Below are 24,653 nucleotides of genomic sequence, written 5' to 3'. Positions count from 1 at the left end.
AGTACGAACCGATCAGAAAATTCGATAACAACGGTCCATGGTCTATGTAACGGTGGACGATGCAAGAGACGAAAATGAAAATTCGAACTAAACCGTAGGAATCCGTAGCTGTTCTCGATCGATGATCAAAATGGCGAGTTATTTCACCCGTTATTTCTACGAGGTCGTTTAAATTTAAGGACAAGTCCGTCTCTGTTTTCACGACACGCTCCAGCCGTCGTGGTGTTTCGAATAGTCTTGTCGTTGGTTACCTTCCATCGACCGAAACAACGCCTGATCTTATCCCCCTTTGATTATCCACTTGCCGAGGAAAATTGACATCCTTCTGTCTTTCTTTTGTCGTTTGTTTCGTGCAACTTGCATCGCGTCTCCTGTCGCTTTTTACGTCCTTTCTGTTTGTTTTCTAACGATTAGGGGGAAATGCTAAGCGCGGGGAATTACCGTCAGAAACACGAGGATAATTTCGAGTTACGTACGTCGATCGTGATCGTCGTGAATTCGTGTAAACGCGCCAAGATGAGAACACGCGGTGAAGCTTGGACGTTGAACACGTTTCTCGGTAATTTTACTAGGAATCTTAAAGGAAGCGTAAAATAGTTGTTTTATTTATTTCGAATGTCGAACGAAATAGCTATACGTACGACGTTAACGCAGACTGAAACATTCCGTCGCTATCCCCTACTCTTACCGATCAACGAAAGCCAATGAAAATTTGAAAGATATCGCGCGTAACTTGCAAACGAATAGTTCGATATTCGTAACCGTTATCCGGTAGCTCCCTTTTCGCTTAATTATCCAGCGGATAATCTATTCGATATATTTACCGGTCGGCCTGAAATTCCCGTCGAGTCAGATGCACGAATCACGTCGTTATCTATTCCGCTACATTAGGATCCGGAGTAGGTAAGTACTTCCTGTAGTTGGTTTGCAGCGAGGATGTCTGACCATTAAGGTCCCGGGGATCGGTTCTGCCCACGGACATACATCTGCGTGTGCAGACGTAATCGACTGTCCCTTGATACAAGCGTATATTTACACGTTTATTCGTACGGATAACGAGTTTGCGCGATCGCGAATGAAGTACGAAACGCAGATGCGAACGTTAACGTCTATACCGTTCTACGGCGCACGTTGGCGCGGTTATCGCGCTGTATAAATTTCTTTTGGACGTGACACGGACGCGAAGCGCTTCGAAATTATAAGATCAAAGGAAACGTACGGTACAGAGCGAGTCGTTTCTCCCAAAACTTTCTCCTAAAAACATCCTTGCGTCTATACAAAAGAAACGAACGCACGTCGGTTTACTCGCTGTAACAGATAGCATCGCGTTGTCCGTTTCGGAAGATTCATCTCCACCTCCGAACCTATGCTATATACGTATATACTACGTATATCGTCGATATTCCGTCAACAAGGTTCTCGACTAGAAGCATCGACGCGTATCGTTTAGCGAGAAATCCGATGATTCGTCGAGAGTCCTGAAATATCATCGACACGGCCGATCGTGCCAGGGCACCCTAAGAAAATAACAAACAAGGCGACTCGTCTCCAAGAAAGTTCTTCGTCTAGTACCTTCGAGCGCATTTGTGTGGCGCGAGTGAAGCGAGTAAAGTGCCCCGATAAAGATATCAAGATAATTCCATGACTCGCGTGGACGAGAAACCGTGGAAGAAACGGCCGCGTGCTCGTGGAACGACTAATCGCGGGAATTCAGCAAAAATGAAGGGAAATAATAAATGTCGCCGATGAGCCAGGAGAAATTTAGCCGCAGAATTTCTGCGACTCGCAAGAACCAGCGCTTACGGCGTTGTTGGCCGCGGCGCGCCGTCTGCTGCAATTTAGTTAATGTCATTAGAGCGAGAAAAATGCACGATCGGATCGCAGATGTGGTTTGTGTAGCGCGGCGACACCCGCGGTCCCTTCGTAATGGCCGAAGCGGATTCTACGTTCATGGAATTCAAAGAGGCATGCGGTAGAACTTCACTTAATGGTTGGAACGGTTCTTTCGCCGGATCATTCGGTGCATGCGTAGAATAAAATACGCGCGATGCCAGTTTCTCGTGTCGTGGGCGAATATCCGCGTAATCGTCTTCGTTTAGAAGCTTCCGGCTTGGGCATGCGCGAAAATTAGCAGGGTCGCGTGGTCGTCGGCGCGATACCGCGGGAAAGCGCGTCTCTTCAAAGACGATCGGGATTTATCGAGTCGAGCGTTTCGACCGGGTGATGCACGATGCCGATACGGTTGACAGAAACGTACGTTCACGGTGCGCTTTCATGCTCTAACAAGCGCAAAAATAATGGCCACGGACGGACACGTACGACCCCTCCGGAGACGTTGCGCTGCGTTGCGCTGCGTTGCGCTGCGCTGGCGTAAAACCGTAAAGTGGCGTGCGAGAAACCGACGCGCTCGCTGACTCTTCAACGTTACGGGGGGTAACTATGCTTCTAACAGCTCTAATTGAACGTGTCAACGCGTAAAAAATCGTTATAGATGGGAATTTCACGAGGAGATTAACGTATCTGAACGTCTGGAAGAGGAATCGTCGCTTTTCGACGACAGTACGATAACGATTTGCCTTGTCGGTTAATATCGTGGCTGAAAAGAAAGAAAGGAAAACGTCAACTTTGACAGCGTAGGAACTGTACGCTAATATCGTCGCTACTATCGTCGCTAATATCGTCGATTGGCCGATTATCGCGCGACAGGACGCTCATTCGTATATGCATTCGTACTACAAGAAACAGATACAACGTTGGTAAACTTGCGTGATAAAATTTGCAAATTGTACGGAAGCGGCGTAAGCGGTTGCGAATAATATATCGAACTGCGAAGAAAGTTGGGGAAAAGATGTTGTCGTTGGCGAGGTTCGCGCGAGCCAATCGCGTACCAGCAAAGAAAGGACGAAGAAGCGCGGACGTGTGGGTATTAGAGACGCGAGAAGAACGGAAGCGAGAGGGCAGGATCGAAGAGGAAGGAAAGTGGGAGATGCAAAGGCGCGCTAAATCGTCGGTAGGTACCGTAGGTAGTGTGGGTAGTCGTCCTCTTCCTGCAGGTCGTCGTTCGCATAGTCCTTGTTCCACCCTTACTAACGATCTCGTACGTGGCCACATATAAGGTCTATCCTTTACGGATCCACGCTCCTTTTACACTCTCTCTTTTCGCCGTATACACCGTGGCCGCTTCACGATGATTACGACTCCGATTGCGATGTAAATCGCGAACCCACGTTCAATCACGTACACACGGGTGTAACTCTTCCCCGTGGCCTTTGACTGCGAGTCTAGCCAGCATGTTCGTCCCCGTACCTCGCTCCGCTCCTTCGTGCTGATCGAATGTGTACATTGTACGTTCAGGATCGATACCGAACGAGGTTTGGACGATCGGTAATACGAATACCGAGTCATAAATCATATATTGCGTATATGGTATATGTACTATAGGTAGAGTACTGTTCGCGTGACGCTCGAGAAAGGCTGTAATCTTGATAGAGAAGTTCTTTACGTAGGAATACGTACGCGCATGTAAATAGAGATCTTCCAGCTTCGACTCTTATTGCTGAAACGAAAGGTAATTTAATTTTTCTCGTTCAGGCTACAGGATCCGAGAAAAATGAAACGATGGCCGAGAAACGGTTTACGAAATTATAGTCCGCTTTTTATACTCGTGCAACTATCGTGGATGCATATGGTAAGGGTGCCTGGTGTAAGTAGCTGCAACTGAATCTATCCGAAGAAACGGAGATCGAGCTTCCACGCCGAAGGTTACGAATCGAAAGTTTTTGCCGGCATTATAAAAGCTCGATCGATCGGCGGGATCCTTACGGAATCCCGTGGATATAACAAGACGTAATTTTGCCTCGTTACTTCATCCGCTTTTTCGCGCAACGTATTCCCAAGGCTAGTTGGAAGAACAGGTCCGACGATGCTGCAAAGTGCCAGCGCGGCTTGCCAGCCACGGCTCTGGCACGCCGCTCCGGTATACAGTATACGACTGTTGCACCGTGCTTTCCACGTACCTTCCTCGCTCAGCCTACATAAGGCTACTTACTAGCTTCGTCTCGAGAGAATTCCACTTTTTGCGCAACTTCTCCTTCATCGACGTACCGAACGTGCAGTTGCACGCCACTGCTTCTCGGACCATGCTATCGATAGGATGTTCCAGTTTGTCGCTTCCCGTCGCTCTTTCGACCTTTGTAATTTTCCGATCCACCTCGCCACGAGCACGTTCACCGACAAAGATTAGAATTTTTCTTCCAAATCTTGCAACGCGATCGTCGTTCGTCCGTTGTCCAGCGATAAGCAATGAAATCGCCAAATTCCGCGTGCTTTCCATACAAAGGAAACGTATTAAACGTCGGTTAGCGCGTGTACAGCAGTTATTTTCTCGCGAGTGTAGTGGAAGGAGGAAGAGAGAAAAGTGGAATTAGGTCGCTGAGACGAGTCCGGGACACGGGTTCGCGTTGGCTGCCGTGTTAACAATTTCCCAATTAACGACATATCGCGAGATCGTTAACGATCGGTCGAGTCGCGGCCTACCTTCCTGATAAGCCCGATGATCGATGATCGATGATCGATCCGTTTTCACAAGTCGAGTTTGTCGTCCCTCCGGCGTTTTCGGTTCAGTCGCTTCTTACGAAAGCGTTGATACTTACGCGGTGACGTTAATAAACAGTTGGTCGATCAGAAGCTAACGAACGTCCGTAGGACAGCGACCGAAAGCTGCGTTAAAATCGTAGCAGAATCACCTCGATCTCGGATAGTCGCGATTAAGATTTAAACGAGAGCAAAGTAAATTAAATTAAACCGACGATCGCGGAAGAATAACGGCATACGTACGCGCGTACTGGGAAAGAATGACTCGGTAAAGAAACCGGTACATATTTAGAAAGCTATCGGGCAAACAAATTTGCGAAAAGGTAAAACGATACGCGGATAAAAGGATAAGAAACTAGAAGCAAAATCTGCGACGTTCTTAAAACGGTTAACGACGTTTCCGCGATACAGCGGTGACCCCCGTGTGCCAACTATCGCCTAACGCGAACCAAGGGATGGAAACGTATCGAACGATATACGAAGATACGATAAAAGCTGAAAAATCCAAGCAAAGATACCCGGCATGAAAAATTCGTAAGGTTGCTACGAATAATACGAACGGGTACGACACGATTATGCAAAAACTGTAAAAAGAGAAAAATTGGTCAAAGGTAGGTTGTCGTTTTCAAAAGTTCCGTTACGATGCTCGATCGCGATCGACGCTTCTCTGGTATTGCACGCGATTTTCATTCCGGTGGCGATAACCGTGGTGGTTGTAATAACAAAGGGCCGAGGAAGAAGACGATCGATCGCTGCGACCACAGGTCGAAGAAGAAGAAGCATGTGCGACGGCGTTTCTCGGGAAATCGCGAAGCGTCTCGAACCGGCCCAGACGGCAAGTCGCTGCCAACAGACCGAGACAACACCGAGAACAGAAAAACACTGCTAAGCGAGTCGAAGCACGCGTGGGAAAGTTAGTGGTGGGAGACGCGTCGGTGTGGATTCGAGTATAAACGATATATCGCTGCAAGTGCATCATCCGCTGCGCTTCTACCGTTGTTCCGACTTCCCAAGCAATTATCAAACGCAAATAAACTACTTTCGAGCAAGTAATTTTAAACGTTTCAACCGGTTTCAAGTATTCGAGAAAAATGTCGAAACGAATGGAAGAAAGACAGCAGGAGGAAGATAATGAAAATTTGTCGCTGCTGCGGCGACGATCTTCTGCGTTTTCTACGTTTTCATATCCTAAGGATCGATGGGAATTTCGTGAATTTTTACGAGACGAAGCGCGGCAAGCAGTAGGTAGGTATGTTACACGGTGAATCGATTTAGCCGTGTAACTCTAATTAATAGTCGTTTAAGGAGCCAGCAAACCGTTCTGTCGCCAATGTACGCCCGGTTAATTAATTACCTATGTACTGGCCGGTCGGTGTTACAAACGTGCTTTTTGCAGACGGTGACACCGTCAGGAAGGCGTCGCGACTGGAGCAATCGGCGACAAAGACAATAGCTCGTTACGGATTCGTTGGCCATCTCTGACCGACGAATTGCTCGTGCCACCGTGATAGAAACCAGTTGGCAAGAGACAGACCACTAGCAGATTCGAATGCAAACTCGCAGACGAGAACGTGCCAAAGATCGTTACTCGGCGATTCTCCTTCTCTCATTCTCATTCTCGTTCTCATTCTTATTCTCGTTCTCATCGTCGGTGGTAATTATCCTTTATTTCTATCGCCCCTGCGACCATTTTCCAGCGGTGTACGCGGTGTGTGCAATATTTCAACGAAGACAAGCAAATGACACGATTATCGTTTATTCACGCTTTTTATACTTTCTCGTACAAGGTAATACATTTTTGCCCCCGCTGCTAAAACGATACGAGAACGCGTACGTAGAAATCGTTGAATTAAAACTAAAAGTAATCCGTAATCGTAACTCGACTCGAGTTTGCTGCGCGAGCTTCCGTGTCTTTGAAATCAACCAACCGTAAGCGATCCAAGCTATGCGCTATATATACGCATAAAAAAGACCATCTTACAAATATCACTCTGAAATCTGTAAACTTGCCCATTCTTATCTTGTTAATCAACGGCGTAATAGGTATTATTTTTGAACGACGCAAACATCTTATCGTCGGTGTTGGCATACCGAGAGCCGACGAGTACGCGTTCGAGGAGCGGTGCGCTCAGTTGCATCGCGAGCAAACTTTGCAAATGCATGCAAGCGCAAACATCGGTTCTTTCGAGTTCGAGTTTCGCATTAACGCGGCGCACGGTGTACGCAGGTACTTGCGTGTACGAGTGTGCCGGATGCCAGCGAGGCGGCAAGCCCTTAATAAGCGGAAATTCCGATAACCTTGACGCCTACGCGATAATAACGAAGAAAACCGAGCGACGACGCCAACTATCAGGGGTGTCTGCGAATCATTTCTGCTCTCTTGCACGATCCCTTTTTTCTTTCTATTTCTATCTAAAATCACGCCCACCATACTTTTCCGATCCGTTTCTTTCGTCCAACTCGATTCATCGAATCGCCAACATCCGTGTTACTCGTAAACGCTCGTGCGCTATTAATTTTACGTTGAATAAATTTGACGGTTCGATACCGACAGTACGCACCGTGAGTACGAACATCGTACGTAGTGCAGGAAATTATGCAGAAAAATACTTTTTCCAGAATGATTACTTTTGAATAATAAAAAGAATATATATATCTTATAGTAACGCACAATGTGTAGAGCGCGGACGACCACTGTGGGTCGGCGGTGAGATCACTCGCAAAAGAAGAAGCGGTCGAGTCGAGAGACATTAACAGTCGGTAGCCAGGCTGGATCGCCATTACAATGTTTGCTCACGTTTTCGAAGCGCGCACGAGCGAGAAGAATATTCACCTCCCTCCTGCCTGTCCTTCGATCCTCAAATATATCAATGATAACCAACAAACCGTACCGAAAACGTGTCAAGTATGGACACACTGCGCTCAACGAAAACGACGTAATAAGACGAAATACGAAAAGATTCAAAGAGACAATCCACGCGCACGTTCGGCGATAGGAACGTTTTATTAACGGTTAGAAATAAAATTCAACAATAGCGCTGGTAGCGAATTACCGTTTATGAAACTTTGATATATGGTAGGCGAAGCAAGAGCGTATTAACGCGGACTCTGTACGGATACGCGAAGAAGAGAGGCAACCGTAGCGGACAGGTGACGAGTCGAGTGTGATAAGCCCGTATACGTTATACATACTTATGTATCGTCCCTTACAAGACGGGGTGTGTCGATACACCATCTTCATGCATTAATGCATGGAACGTCGGTCGACGATACGGCCGTCTCTTTCTCTCTTGCTCCCTCGCTCTCTTTCTTTTTTCCAAAGAACCTCGCTATCAACTGTGGCGTAAATCGATCGAATCCGTCGATGGGATACTTGCCCGATCAGGTATCTGTCGATACGTTGGATAAACGAACGCCAGCTCCTCCAAAGATAATCGTTTTACGCGCTCGCAACTACGCTAAATAGAAAATTTGTATTTACCTTCTTGCATTACGACCAACTATGTTCTTTCCGGCTTCTTTACTTATACCGCAGTTCGTTGGCAAAATTTTGCACGCTTACTTGCATATTCCTTATAAATATCTCCAGTGGCACGCGTAAACATTCATTTTGCGAATTCTGAGCTTACATTTTGCAAGATAAGAAACAGAGATTGTTCGGTTTTTCAGCTTTTGGAATATCCTTGGTCGAGAAAACGATGCGTCAAAGTCTGTATCTATATTTGTTACAGAGGTAAAAATCGAAGATTAGGTAAAGATAGTTCGAAACTTTATCTCTTGCTTTAACTCGTTACTTTAACGTCGTTTATATCGTACACTGAATGTGCAAACACTGTAATACCGCTGGTGTAGTGCAAAAGGAAAACACGGCGACAGAAAGCTTCACACGTAGGAAAGGCTGCAAAGCGAGGAAGAACATGTGACCGCGACTTTCCAGGAGCTGGTAGAAAGGTACGAGGATGGTTAGGGGTCATCAGCATCGCAACACCATCGTGTTTCTGACCTCGTTGACTGAGCACGCTAGATGACTCGGTAAACAGAGGAACATACGATTCTAGCGTAACGGCTACGATGTTTACACGCGATTCGCTTCCACGTGTATTTTACACTGCATTAGAATATATCCAGATCTACCACGCTCTATCCGACACAACAACGAAGCTTTCGTTGCAAAAATCCAGACTCATTTCCATTTGAGAATGTATTCGGTTGTCTAACAAATTAACAGGCATTTACGTTTCCCGAATTTTTTTTTCTTTTTTTTTACGAACGCAGATTAGAACGCATCGTAGATTACTCGTTACTCGTCGTTCGAGTCTGAGAAGAGATCATTCGGACAAAAGTCGGACAAAGGACCATTACACGCGCGTAATGGAATTTAACGGTGAGAAAAAACCGATGAGAAGCGAAAGAAATAGGATAGCGTGATATACCTTTATCGAAACGATGGAAGAGGTGGAACTGTAGGATTGTTATATCTGGTTTTGTTGGTTTAAAGAGCAGAGCAGCGTTTGTTCAATTTTAAAACTTGTTTTCAACGTTCCAACGTTCAATCTCCTTTTAAGCAAACAAGCAACGATCGTGTATATAGGGCGATAAATTAAAGGAACGAGCACTTTGAACGACGATCAAAGCACAAACTAGTCGCACGAGTAATTATCGTTTACGACTAAGCGAATATAACAAACGGCAGAAAATATATAACCTTAAACGAGAGCAGTGAATCGGAAGTAATCGAGGAACGATGAGTTCCAACCGAAGGATGATTTGCCGGTGACAAAAAAGGGACGCGGCAACGAAATAAATCGTTTGAAAGAACGCCAGTGCTTCGGTATCCACTTTGATATTTGATTAAGAAAATTGTTACGACTCGGCAATGTAAACCGCGAGTCATTCCACTCTGTTCCGAGTCAACCCGTTCGAAAATTCTTGCAGCTCGTACTCTCGACACTCGCGTTCCCCCGTCACGTACGCACACTTGCACACCCTTCGTTTTACTCGGTTAATGTAATTATATATAATAACACCTTTACGCGCAAGCGCGAATATAATCAAAGTAATCGCTAATCGCGCTTTGCAACGCAAGTAACTCGTTCTTTCTTTTTTTCTTTTTCGACAGATTGAGAATTTAACGATCCGTGCGTTTCTCGTGCGTTACCATTTAACGCGGCATTCAAACGATCAATAATTTAACGTTGTCAACGTTCTATCGAGGATATATATCGATCTGAACTGTAGATTCTAGACGATCTGTAAATGTCTCTGGCGGGTCTCTTACGTACGCCTATGGTCGCCATTACGAAGACCTCCTGTGTTATTTAATTACTTTATCTGCCCGAAATGGCTGATAAACGCCTTGCTGTCAGTAATTTGATCGACTCGCGTGATGCAACGCGTATAAATGTACTCGTATTTCCAAGTGAATACGCGAGCTTCTCGAAAGACGAACATCTATATCGTACAGAGGAGAAGAAGTGGAGAAAAAGAGGTAACGAAGATGGTAACGCGAAACGCGATTTTGTTTTCGGATAATACGTCGAAAACGCATCGTATCTATACGTTTTATGTCGAAGCAGAAAAATGCGTCTAAAAAGGACGTTTTGAGACACGGCGATCGAACGCAGCGAGTTCCCGTTCTTTTTATTTTGTTATTGCGAAATTAAAATTATATCCAGCGACGGTTAATTTTCTCGATGAAATCCAACGACAACGATCAGATTATCGTAAAATTCCCGATGCTGTTTGGCGTATAAACTACTAAGTTTATCAGGAGACAGGTGACACGGTGCAAAACACACGGTGACGAGCGTATACGGGTTGCTTCGTTGTGCTGAATCGCGAACGAAGAGCTGACGCTGCCCGCTCGCCGCCACTGACAATGAGTCGAGACTCACCCGGTGAAGACCGGATTCCTTGAAGAATGCTAGGATCTATGAACGTACGGAGGAGAATGCTATTTCGACCGGTGATTCGCTCTACGCTCTACGTCAACGTATTCTCGTTTGTAGAACGTCGTGTCGGTTCAGCCGCCTAGTTTAATGTCCGGCCCAAGTTTCTCAAACTTTCACCAACTCGCCCAATGCTTCGATTATCGATAAGAACACGCAGCTATGAAAATCGTGATCAGCTCTATGTGCAGATATCGGCCTGCCACACGATTTTGCGAAGCAACCATGCGCGAAGTGACATCGGTTCGCCGTACATGGCGTTTCGCCGCGTGATTACGTGCGCCTTCGACGCGAGCTATAACGCGAGTGTTTCCAACCAGAAAGGAACCGACGGTTCGTTGCATCTGCTTTAAACCAGATCTGTTGGTTTTCATACAGATGAATCCTATAAATTTTTGACCGACTACACCGTTAAAGGGATATCGAATATTTTTTTAAACCGAGTATTCTAGTTTTTAATTAAATTTAATCGGATTATCGTTATTAGATAATTATTCGATTTAACGTTGGCGTTTTTATCGTTCGACCAAAACATTTTTAACGATGCTTAAAATTTGCACGTGGTAAAATTCGCTTCGCGCGATCGTGGCAAAATAGGAACGTTGAAACTGCGCGAGATTCGCGCAGATACGGTAATTGCAAAAACGGATAGTTTTACGAAGATCGTTCGGTCCCGATGAAGCGTGGAAACGACGACGAATGGAATTGCCTCTGTCGCGAAACGAATCTTTTCGTTCTGCGGAATCCTTTCTAAAAAAAATAATCGTACTTCAGGTAGTTTTCAATTTCGAAATTTCGTACGAAAGAAAAACGTGGCCAAAGTTCTTTCGTAGAATAAAACCATTCGAACATCTTACGGAGCAGCCTGATTTTAAATCGATGTAGACACCAGCTAATATATTCTGGCGCGTAACAAGGAACAAAGGTTTGAGCGCAGATACTTCTGGATAGATACTCTAATCGCCACGAGGATTAATGGTGCACGCGACGCTAGTTTTTCAGGTGACTTCGTGCGAGAGCCATTACGAAAGCGTGAGAAGGGTGAGTTGGTAGCCCTTCGACTAAGGGCTCGCGCTAATTACGTCATTATGCGGAACAGGGTGGATAGCTCTAACGAACCTGCAGCATCGAACGTGCTCGTCCTATGAATAGCGACGAGTATATACTCGACCACTGATCGCATGGCATTATAATAGCACGCCATCCGCGTGATGATTAAAAATTCGAAAGAATCCAACGTTCAAGGAACTTTCTCCTTCCCTGTCGCAAATATTTTTCTGTTACTCGAATTTTCACGGATTCGTTCGTACAACGCTTGTATCGCTTATATAGCTCGAAACGACGAACGAATACGCGATGGAAATTCTAAATACCGGAAAGTCTACGGTGCCGCGGTAAAATCAATCAACGATAGTAGTTAACGAACGACGAGTTCCAGCTGGTCTATAAACGTAATCGAACGTCGATGGACGAACGTGTGAAACTCTTGCGCTATCGCTCGTTTCAAGTCTTATTTCGGACTTTCTTCGAGCGAAATTTCACGCTCCCGATCAAAGGAACGTGTTTCGTGGAGCATTAACGCTTAATATCTCGTCTATAGATTCGGATAAAAATCACCCACGAGTAGATATTACTAAAACGACGCACGTGTTATTTTCCTTTCTTTATTCTTCTTTTTTTTCTTTTTTTTTTTTTTTTTACGAATACTACTTACACAAAACCTCTTCTAACTTTACTAAAATAATAAAATAATCCTGTCTCCTAAATCGATTCCGTAAAGGAAAGCTTTAATAGAACTAAATGTAGTAAAAGACGCGAACCAGGGTCTCTTCGATGAAAGGACAACGGTGGTAGATTCCATAGGGCACCTACGGAGAAGCCGTGGCCGTATCTGTATCATTGTTTCGAGTTGCGATACTCGCGAACGTATTATTACCATAATCGTCAGCAGCACGGCATATGGGAGATGGTAAGCCGAGAGTGGAAGGCACGGGGCGATCCAAGCAGCCCGGAGGCTTAATCGCGATAATGGCCGGGAATCGTCTCGTGACCACAGAAACGGAAAACGTCTCGATTCTAGACGGCAAATCGAATGATCGAACGCTTACGCTTTTGCATCTTGCCACGAATCGGTTGATCATCGAATGCCGATCGTTGCTAGCCTCGCTGTTGCGAGAACTCGATGCGATCGTAATAGCAAAAGCAGGATTGCAACGAACGATCTTGTTTCGACAAAGTAAAACCGTACCGATTTTCTTACGTTCAGCCGTGAAACGAAATTTACGTTCTTATTTGCCGCTAAACGCTAGTTGAGAAATTTCGCGTTCCATCCATCACCTACGCATTTCCTTCGATTCGTTCTTTAACGCGAAAGCATCTTCCCTTGTCGAATATTTGGAAGATAGACGAAGATAGAGGTTTCATCTTGCAAGAACGGTACAGACCAATTAGCGTATCGTTATATTTTAGCAAGTTGCAACAATTACAGAGTTTAATCATTTTTCGTAGTTCGTATCGAAAAAAGCGAATTCGATTGATAGAAGATTAAAATTTCGTTCCATTGAATAGAATTCGGATAAACTAAAGACCAGTTGATCCTATGAGATATTCGATCTTCGGACAGAGAGTACGATGAAACAGTCGTTACTGTCATTATGGAAACGAATCGGAAGATGATAATTCGAGACTGAGGAGGGAAAAAATAAGATTCGCATTGTACGTATATAGGATTGTATGCTCGGCGCTTCAACACACAGGCTTTGGACCATCGGCGATACGGAACAGTACGGTAGGAGAAGAAGAGGGGAAAGAAGAGGAAGAAGAAGAGGAGACTCTCCGGTTCTTTAATAACACGGCGGGGCCGCAGGTTCTTCTTCAGGTATGCGAGACAGAGCCCGAGGCAAGCACACCGCCTACAGTCTCGGAAACCTGGTTCTTTCGCAACGATCTACACCATACCGTCACGGATTCCAGCATACTCTATCCGATACCTTTCAGAATCTATGCACCGACACATTCCTGAACGCTTGTGTGTTCAAACACGTGTACATACACGAGTATGTTACTTTCGTATTCACGTAGCAGAAGAGACTGGACATCAACGTGGGTTCAACGATACAATTTTTTGGTTGAACGGAATCGAAAAACAGACACCCGAAGACGCCAGAGAGTCGGTATTTTCGTTGAAGCAGAGGAAAAATAATACGATCGCTGGCTACTCGTTTATAGGCTATCGTTGATAAAAAAAATAAGGCGAGTTAATTAATTCATTTCGCAAACCAGTAACTTTCACGGTAGTAAGAAAAGAAACGATCGTCGTTCTTTAGGGGGATGGTTCAGAGGATTTCAGGAGAGAGAGAGAGAGAGGGGGGGGGGAGGAGGAGGAGGAGACAAAATCGATATCGATTACAAATATCGTAAGCTTGTTAACTGGAATGGGACGCGGGTGTCCGATCGTACAACAAGGTTCGATCGCAGATATGGATTATCCGTTTCGATTTGCTTGGCCTCGGTAGCGTGCAGTTTTATTTGCGAGCCAACCGATATCGGGACTAGTTTCATTTGCGGCGTTACAAACTTGTCGGACAAGAGGAAATTAATTTGCAACGAACCACTCCATACATAGTAGTACCACGATGTCGACGGCCGAGAAAATGATAACTTTGTGTAATTACCTCGCGAATACGGTGTAAGGGTTTGCTGCTCGTTATCAATGATTTAATGCACGTAGAGCAAAACAATACGCAACAAAAAGGACGCGTGGAATCGTGTACGCTAATTTATATCTCTCGAATATTCCGCAAATGAATATCATTACGAGAACCGATGCTAGACGCGGCCGATGCTTTTCGCGCAAAAAGTTCATGCTACGAAGAGAAAGAAAAACAAGGTTCGAGGACAAGCCTGTAATGCGTTCTAGCCTATGCAGCTGGAGGAAAGCTGGTCTCGACCAGGGGCGGAATAACAAATGGACTGCTTGGACCCTCGTCTACGATACTTGTTCGGAGTCGAAGAAAGTTACATTCGGACCGGCCTGGACGGAGCATACTAATCGTTTGAAGAAACGCGAGATGGATGAAAGAGAAGGCAAAAAGATACGAGGTGAAACTAAAAGACCGAAATGACAATGGTACGGAAACGACGACGACGACGACGACGACGACGACGACGACGACAACCACGACGACGACCACGACGAAGAAACCAAAATTTACGATAGATAAACAAATTTCCTTAGACGGAGGTATTAGATTTTATGGGAATCGAGTATGCCTACTTACTGAAATACAAAACGTACATATATATATATATAGTTGAAAATAGTTGAAAAACAAAGACACGTATAACCAGTGACCGTGTAAGAGGAATAAAGGAGCCATCAGGTAGACAAAAGCAACAGGATACAAGATCAGGGTCGTAGGTTCGGAAAGAAGGAGAAAGAACGACTGTACCGAGGGATCGCCCCTAATCATGGGAGGTGCGGGAAAAGGACGCTTAACATGCAGACCGTAGCTGGAGGCGTTAGTGCCGTATAATCAGCGTTCCTTCGCTCTTAAACACCACCATGGCACACGGTTGTTCTCGTGTCATGCGAGAACAACCACCGTGCTCAACCTCGAACGAGAAGTACCACTATGCTCGAGAACCTACGAGGATGCTAGTTCCATGAGCAACCCTATCCACTCGTCTTCGTATATAGAAAACAGCGATTCGTCCGCTACGGCGGGTCTTTGTCGAAGCGTTTGCCACTACGAACCGGCGCAAGCCCAGATTCTACCGGGTCTACGCGTGCAACTGGGTGGAGGGCAGCATCCTGCTGCCAACAGCGTCAGGATATTACCGACAGAGAAAAGGAGGGCTGCTGATCAAGAGCAAACGAGAGAAAAGAATCACGGGAGGCTGCAATTACGTCGCAGGTGGCTGTAGGCTTGATCGCGAGGACCTTTGGGACTACCTAACTGGGGCATCGAGAGAGAAGCACGTGGTGATTAGCGGGAACTGGAAGTGTACGTTTGCCCGACACGAGCTCATTCTCGCCAAGAAAATCGGCGTTCTTTATCGACCGCCGGTAATTATTACCCGTCGAGCGTCGCCTTCAACCGATTGCTTTCCATGTCGTTCTCCGATCCCTTTTAGACCGACTCGCCCAACTGGTTTACGTATTCCAGATAGAGAGTAACGAGACAGAGATACGAGCCTGTAACACGTATAATTAATTCAGACAGTAAGACGCTGGAAACCGCGTAAAGACTAGACGAGATTTCTATCCTACGTATTTCCACCTGCAGAACCTGATACGTAGTTATAAATGTTGTCGCGCGCCAACTTTTTGAAAACGTTGCGTTTCGTCGATACGACATCGTTTCGCGGCTTCTCCTTCGAAACCACTTTGAATAACGACGAATAGACGGTAACACGAAACGGCCGTTTCATCGTATATGATCCTTTACGCTCGGCACGATCTACGCTCGGCACGATCTACGCTCGGTCGTTCTACGGTCAAAACCGCATACGACGCTTTTATTTTCGCTTCTTTTCTTCTTTCTCTTTCTCTTTATAATATTTTTCACGCGACACGTGTAACAGTAGAAAAGAATGAAACGCGTGCTATCTAACGATATTTTTTCCAACGGGTACGCTCCGTTTCTTTCTCGGAACGTGTACCACGCGTCGCTATACCTACGTAATTTACAGTTTCATCGGTGAATATTTCTGCCGTTGGTTATTCGGCAAAGAATTTCATATTCGCAATGCCGAACGAAGCGAATCGAAGCGACGGGACGCAGAGAAGGATAATAGTCGCGCTTGTCGTCGCAATCCTTCGCTAGAGTTTCTCGTTTAGAAACGATACGTAGGAACACCCCGCACGCTGGAATCCTATTTAACGCGTCGCTTAATCACTCATTCAGGTTCATAGCGGCCAGTAATAAATCGCGTGCTTAAACTTCTTAATCTTCGATCGCGAGGTTCTATCTGCGAAACAACCGATCCTGCGAGATAGCAGCACATCGCATCGGTATACCACGACACGAGTCATTAATACCATGCATGTATGCGGTACGACGACAGGAATAAAATTCGCGTGGCTCGCAAGAAAGGAGAGGCACTAGATACTTTTCTCGTTCGGGTCCGCTGCACACGCGCGCACCGATCGTAATTAAGAGCCGATCCTTCTCTCTTGCCGCTCTTTGCGCCAGTCCGCTCGCCCTCGCCCTCGAGCCACGCCGATTTCTATATACCGTACGTGTATACGCTCGAAAACCGTTCGTATCGTGTCCCGTCCCGTGTGTGTACGGACGGTACGCGTCTAAGGTAAAAACCTTGTAAATACGTACTGACCGCTTGTACCTTGTACCTTGAGCGATGTAACGGACGTTTGGAGGTGCAGGGCGTGCGGATTTATAAAAGGCGAGACACGAGGCCGTGGCTACCGTAGCGCAGTACTTACGAGGAACGGAGACAGCCGATACGGTATGGCTATACTCGGGAACGGAAGGGTGAGATTTATCTTGGTGCGGCGATGCTTTCGTATTAACCGAGTGATCGTGCTCGAGTCGAAAAAACCATCGCTGAACGCCGAACAACGGTACTTTGGACGCCTGAATCGGTCAGCTGTGGGTTTTAATTGCGCGAAATTAGTCTCTAACGATAGCGATCGTTTAAATTCTTCTCTTAACTGGAATTCTATGGATTTTTCTTTCCTCGAGGAAGGCTCCGGTGGAAAATTTTATCGAATATCCAACAAGCTTTCGATGCTTCGGAATCTATCGAGACTCGTTGAAATTTTAAAAGTTCAAAGCCTATCGACGTTCGAAATGGCACGTTTACCAAGAATTTCGAACAAGTTACAAATCGAGTAAGTGCAGTAGTAAGAAATATCGGTTCGCTTCGAAACGGCTTATTAATTTAAACAGCAATTTTCGAGATACGTTCTACATACACGTCGTACGTGTACACACGCTTCGAACAATATACGTACCTCGAAGAGGCGCATCAAAGTCGTTCGATACGTGCAGGAAAGCCAAGTTTGAGAAAGCAACGTGTCGGTTCATAGAATGAAAAAGACAAAAGAGAGAATCACGCCAGTCGTTCGAAGCGTTAGACGTTCGTTTCTAATTGGCGCTAAATAATGATTTTTTCGTCCGCCTGCATAGAGCCTACCAATCTTGCTGTCGATGAGTTTCTTCGAACAAACCCATTACTGTACGACAATATTCGCGCTGGCAATCAGCACGTCGGTGCGACGGTAGAACGGTTTTGTTTGTTGCGCCTTCGTTATGCGCACCGTGAACGACGCCATCGACGTCTACTATAGCCACTAACAAGGAGGAAACTTTTCTATGTCCGGGACAGCAACGTGTACGGCGCAGCGTACGGGATACGTTGGAACCACCATGCGCGCCAGGCAGCTCCATCCAAGTACCACCACAGTCTGACTAACAGCGAATAATAAACAAATCTTCTAGAGCATGTACAGCTGTGGCAACGACAAGATTTTCCAATGGCTCCAGGGCACGTATCTCGAAGGAAATAGAGGTTTGGAACGAGAGACGCCATCGTCTCGTTTCTACAACCAAGACGATCTAGGCAACGCGAAATAATAGTATTTTTTGCGGAACTAATACTTGCGCAAATCCAAACCGTGAACGTTGTTTGTTACGCTAAAACGAACAGACCTCCTGGCTGGCGCGATTGCACGCAGATGCGCGAGCCAAGCGACCGACAGCTCTATCGGTTTATAGTTTATATAGTTTATCGAGCTCTCTGTTGGCTCTTGTTACCCTTAGGTGGAAATAGTTACAGACAGAGCATCTTACGACTCGCCTTCTCACGAGAACGAGTCAAACCGTCTCGTAGGTATTCGCAAATAACACGTTCCGAAGGGTTCTGCAGGTTCTGCAAACATCCCGCGAACCGCTCTCTCTTATTCTGCGCCGCGGTCTTGCGTTTCTTTCAAATTTGCCTTCCTAAAGACTCTGGATCTTGCCTTCGCTTCCATCGTGGACCACGATCTCTGCGGTCTCTTCTACAAATATTCGTTGGATCGTTTCCTGCGTTCAACGCTTATTCCAGGAATTGTATTGTACGTATTATTGTACGTATGGGCGATGATGTCTGTCGAAAGCAATCGCTTTAAGAGTGCTAGATTGAAGGCGTTAAAAGAAATCTAGTCTCGTAAGCAAGTGAAATATCGGTATTAGGTTCGTTTTCAGACAAGGAAATTTCTCAAGTACGTACAAGTTTCTCTGCTCGTAGATGAAATATCGTTAGCCTTCGGTAACTTTTTTATCGCGTAGAATTTTCAAAGAACCTTAAGTAGACCTACGATCGATAGATTACATAATTGACGACTACGTAAGCTGGATAAAACGTAGAGATTAAACGTAAAAGTTCGTTGGTTACGCTGTGACGATCTTCCTATCCTCGATCGGCAATCGTTTGCGGGGAAAAATGGACGGTCGTGTCGCGAAATATCGTAAAAAACCAGGAAACCAAGAAAAGGAGGAGAAGAAGAAAGCAACACGGGACAAAACTGCGCGGCGCGTTCAATCGAGACCGATGTCACTTTTGATCGGCGACGTCCGCTGACAAACAGGTCGGAGATAATTAGAGCAGCTTATCGATAGGCGAAAGAAGTGGAAGGAGAAGGTGAACGTTAACAGGCGAGGGAGCTGGACGTCGCGCAGCGTCGCGCCGCTGAGACAAGTGGTGGAAAGGAATATTGTTCGCGGACGAGACGTACGGTGGAAGAACGTGGCGGAGAGAAAGAGCAGCAGACGTCCGCGCTTGAATCTGTATGCGGATGTCTGAAGGGAGGAGCGAGAGACGGAGAACGTTAGGAAGAAAAAGAGAGTGGGAGAACGGGGGCAAGAGAGAGATACAGAGAGGATAGGCAGGAGGAAGAGAGAATAATCAATGCGGGAGAAAGAGGTACGAGGCCGCAGAAGAACGAAGAGAGTAGCGTACGTTCGATCCGGTGCGCTGGTAAGAGAGAGGAGAAGTGGAAGTGCAAGAGAACCGATTACTTGCGGAGGGAACCGAGGGGGCCTACGAGGGGCCAGGATGCTCGGCGCATGCGCGGCGGGCGTGGGAACAGAGTGTCCCCTCTCTCTCTTTCGTTCCATGTACCATTCGCCCAACCCTTCTCCGCGTTCGCGTTCCTTCTCTCTCGCTTTCTCTCTTACGTAGCCTGATTCCCTTCGTCTTTCCACGCGTATAGCCTGCATTCTCTCGCTCCTGGGCCCAATTCGTCCCCTCTGTGTCTCGCTGCTGGCATCTCTACGAGGACCCTCGATCGCAGCCGAACGCGCACGATCCAAGGCCCCGCGGGCATCGAGTTATTCGTTCAGAGGTGCTCAATATCTGGGTGATCGGTAATGCAAATATATAGAGAGAGAGAGAGAAAGAGAGGGACGTCGCGCTCGCGAAATAGACGCAAACGTATGTACGAACGTTCGCGTCGATACAAGATCGATCCGACTCGACATGCACAGCTGCTTCCTTCCGATCGTTCAACTTTAGATTCGTTCAACAGCGAAGAAGCGAGGACACGTCGAAAATGGTCGTGCAAGCCGGGATAATTGGAAAATAAATTAGACTCTCGATGTGCATCGTTTCTTCGTTAATGCGTACCGACCTCCGAGACGTAAAAGTGGAAAAAGTCGATGGGTATACAATATCCGATGAACGTTAGTGATAGGGCGTCGTGTATCGGCATGACCGCGAGTAAATTGTACGTCCACACGCGTGCTTTGTCGTCCGACGTTTGGTTCGAGTGTGTGCACCTGTACAACACGCACGGTCCAAGAAAACGAAATGCCTTTGAGCGTATGGCGCAGTCTCCTCCGCGGGATACCTACTCGCGAACGTAAGGGGCGGGTATTTTGACAGCGCGCCCTAACCTTCGTCATCTCGTCTGTCGATCGTGTCGTGTCTCCTCGGGCTCCATTCGTTTCGTGGAACAAAGGTTTCGAGCTTCCATTCCGAGATTTATCTGTTTATTTTATATAATATCACGTACGATCGATCAAACTTTTACGTGGCGATATTAAACGTCGCTAGAAAATATATTTACCATACGCGCCATCTATCTACAACGTGGTGTACATCGTTCGGGAGACAACGTGTCGGAGAAAGAGAGAGAGAGAACTCGGTGGTGGAGACAACATTTCCCGGTAGGACAGATGCCAATGATCGCTGCTAATGGTACTAATCGATTCGTAGTGTGCCCGAGCTCTAGATGCTGTTGCATGTACAAATGGAAGGACCCGCGAGAAGAATCGTGACGTTCGAAGAAGATGGAAATGTGCAATTCTATTTTCATTTCGTATAGTAACACGTAGAAGGTGTATAATCTGGAAGTTCGGAAGATGAAAGATGAAATGTCAGTCCGATCGATACCAAGGGAAACGGAAGCAAAATACCAAAGTGGGAAAACAATATTATTGTTCTGCGTAAACGTACCCCTTTCTATGTACGTATATCAGGAGATGCTCACTTGCAATGGGAAATCTATAGGGGTCGCGTGCCGACACACGTGTCCTCTCTCCAAACTATACGTTTAAGCGCACGTGTAAGTTCATCCACGTAAACATGTAACTATACGAGTGAATGTTCTATGCGCGAGTAGATATACGCGTGCGACTCGTTCGTGCAGGGACACGTGTGAATTTTTGGATACATCGAACATATGGATACACGGATGTACGTGTGTGTGCGAATGTGATCGCACGAGGGATGGTTTTTGCTCCATTGTACAAAATCCTCAATTCGTTAGCGGTAATCTTAATTCAGCGTATTGTCAAGTGACACTAGCTAAATTTTTTATTGTATCGGATCATGGCCATTTTAAGGGCTCCGTAAAGTGAGAGAATATAACCGCGATTGAAATTATGTACTTGATAATGGAATACGGCGTGTGGTCGACAACCATTTCCCTATATTCTGTGATAATATAATATTAAGCAGGCAGTGCTAAGAATTTATAAGCATTGATCATCTATAATTAAAAACAGTATTTTCTTGAATACACGCTTCAATTATACTGTATTAGACAAATTCACAATGAAATATCGATATTTTGTTATTAATATTGGAAAAGGATTATCTAGCGTGTACTTTTGTCAAACAATGAAATACCGAATTCGAACAAATACCGATCTTAGATGAACGCTAAGTAAAGCAATTACAAACAGACCAATTATATTTGGAGATTAAATGTTTTTGTTACCGAAATGAAATGTAACAAAATGATAAGATTTGTAGTACCTGTCTAAAGGCTAATGTACGATGAGATGTTTCGAAAACAAAAGCGATACGATTCCACATAATCGTGAAGGATAACAAAATTTCTACGTATTTCTTCGAATGTAAAGGTCGTGTATTTCGCCCGATACACTCCCAATTCCCTAAAACTGTTCTCATTCGCATAATCGCGAATGGTACGATAGGACAGCTACACGTTGAAGCAACAGAGGCATCGAACTGACCGATACAAAAATGGAATCTACGAAAGTTTGATAAAGGTAATTTACACGTGTTGCCGGGTCACGACTGACGACTATTACTGGACGCTATTACCGAACCCCGACCCATCTCTCGTTCCGTCTACTGTTATTCTCTCGATATTACGTACTGTCGATGCAAAACGTAACGTTTTCTCAAAAGAAGGAAGAAAGGCAAAAGGAAAACTGATCGAGCAACTATCATAAATTGTGCTTGTATATACGTGAATGCGTTCATTAGGTGTCAATTTAAGATCTTACAAATATCGTACAGGTCAAAATTTACAAACATAAATAATGCCGTACCTCGAAATAGTGAAACAAATAAAAAAAAAAAAAAAAAAATGTAGCAAATTGAATAGAAAATTGCAAACACGTCTGTATCTGTTTCATAAATTCCCGATTATTCGTTTTCTTGTCTTATCTTTCTTAAAGCGCTTCTCTTTTCCTCGTATTTCCTTGGCGCGTGGGAGGCGGAGAAACGTCCGGTTCTCTCGACTTCGCCTTCTCTATCTTACACTCCCTTCGGACGCCCCCTCTTATTCCTTCTTTGTTCGATCATCGATCGAATGGATCATCGAATAACGACTTGGTTCGTCGATCGCAGAGCAACCGAACCCGGTCGTCTCTCGTGCATCGTTCCTTCGCACGCGCATCAAACGACAAAACCGTTCGATTCGTATATTACGATAACGAGAATGAGGGAATATGTGCACTCACTTGCAATGCGACTCGCCGCGTGGTGATGATACGCAAACTCCTTCGTTTTTGCAGGGGCTCGGCGAACACGACACGAAACCTGAAATAGTAGAAAAAGCGAGTAATTATTTGTAAATAGTAAGACGTTTCGATCGTTAAGAAACAATCTTAACTCTTCGAATAGGCAGGGTGGTACAGAAATATTTCTTCTCGAGTAAATTTGGTTCGGTGTAACGTATCGTTTCTTTCGATTCACCTTCCGAGAGGCAGCAAGATCTATGTAAATCTATGTGAAAAGATAAAATGCTCGTCCAAGATCTACGATTTCCCTTCTGGTGCGAACGCTTCGAGTTCGCTTATAGCGTGGGTGTAAGTGTAAGTAATTAAAGGCCAGTTGGAGAACGCAGAAGGCGGCGATGGTTACCGTGGATCCTCGAGGGAACCTTTGACACGCCGTACAAAGTGAACTTTCGTGTATCCCTTCTTGAAGAATACAGCGAGATAAGGATAGGACGAGGGAGTGAAAGAGAAGGTGGTACCTTTAAGGGAGCGAAAATATCAGAGATCCTTACCAGTTCGGGTGTAAACGCGACCGAACTAGAGAAAAGGGATCGGTGAAATTATCCGCGCGCATCCTGCTCGGCCATTGCCTCGAATAATTTCACACGAGTCAAACTGTTGCACGTGCACGACAGAGAATCGGACAGAGATTAAACAAGAGAACTTTCCTAATACGAGTATAACGGAATCGAAAAAAAAAAAAAAAAAAGAAAAAAGAAATCCATTTCGTTTCACTTATATGCCAGCATATTCCCTTCTTACATCTTCCTTTCAGGATGTATTATTTTATTCCGAAACGTAAATACGTGTATCGCATAGAAGCTCGTTGCATCTCTAACATTCGCTATCAAGCACTGCCGTACATTTTCCAAGATTAGACTAGACAAAGATAATCGTTTTTTACGAATTTCTGTCAAAAGATGAATTATCACTTCCAGTTGGAGTAATCGGAATTTTCAGACAGAGAAAAGAAATAGCGCGTTACAAAGATTCGTTGAAATGTATAATATAAATACAACGTATGAAAAGTATATAACAAGAGTAGACGAACCGATACAATTACTCTGCTCGTGTTAGCATAGTTAAGCACCTAGCGCGTTGCTTGCCTGTTGTGCAAGGAGCTGCGCGATATTCTACCCCTGCATGCATTTGTATATCTTAGCTTTAATATATTCCTTTTCGTTGGAACCATTAATGTCGAATCTCGAATAACGTTCGTGCTAAATCACGCGTTCAGAAAACGTGTGTTTAAAAGTCGATTAACGTGCCCCGCATAAAGTACTTACTTACACGGGACCGGCTAATGCACACACAAGCACAGCTATGCTAACGTAGCAAATAAATAACTGCTTAACATATGTAGAAAGAAAGGTAGGAAGGTAACCAAGTTGATGGGCTTATGTTTTATCAGCCAACTACGAAGCCCTACGAGATTCCCTTTGCCTACGTTCTACATGACCTTTCGTCTTACAATCTTACACGATATAACGCAACATCTCTCATCTAGCTTATAATCTAGCTAGTTTTTTACTTAGCTAAATTAATGTTTTAAACGTTAACTTATTGAAAGTTTGGCTGTACGTGTGATATAATTTAATTACGGACCATGGCATTGTGATTTTTGCGCACTGAAAGAAATACAACGTAATTTAGAGCATAGCTAAGATTCGTTACTTCGGACAATTTTATGATTAGAAGTATCGTCGCTAGAAACGCTTGTTACTCGTATCAATTTCAACACTTTGCGTTTAAAAGTCCGAATAATTTCGGAAAGATTAGGTTAAACGAATAAGGTCATAAATTTGGTCGTGAATAACGAACGAAGAAAACGTTTCGTAAAGTTTGGTGA

General features: G+C 45.1%; 1 protein-coding gene and 1 long non-coding RNA gene across 2 annotated transcripts in view; one reads left to right on the top strand and one right to left on the bottom strand.

Annotated features, from left to right (window-relative positions):
• The window catches only part of N (neurogenic locus Notch protein), a 182,219-nt gene that overhangs the window by 127,483 nt on the left and 30,083 nt on the right, over nt 1-24,653 (bottom strand). Inside the window, exon 2 of the mRNA XM_072000845.2 lies at nt 22,766-22,844. Coding sequence (XP_071856946.1) covers nt 22,766-22,844 — 79 coding nt within the window. The remainder of the gene's footprint in view (nt 1-22,765; nt 22,845-24,653) is intronic.
• LOC139985944 (uncharacterized) lies at nt 22,691-23,843 on the top strand. The gene is made up of 2 exons (XR_011799529.1): nt 22,691-23,481; nt 23,515-23,843. It is a non-coding gene; the product is annotated as an uncharacterized lncRNA (long non-coding RNA).

This window comes from Bombus fervidus, chromosome 3 (genome assembly GCF_041682495.2).
Source record: "Bombus fervidus isolate BK054 chromosome 3, iyBomFerv1, whole genome shotgun sequence".
Taxonomy (NCBI): domain Eukaryota; kingdom Metazoa; phylum Arthropoda; class Insecta; order Hymenoptera; family Apidae; genus Bombus; species Bombus fervidus.
Note: the sequence above shows the minus strand (reverse complement) of the source record. Positions and strands in the feature narration are given on the sequence as shown.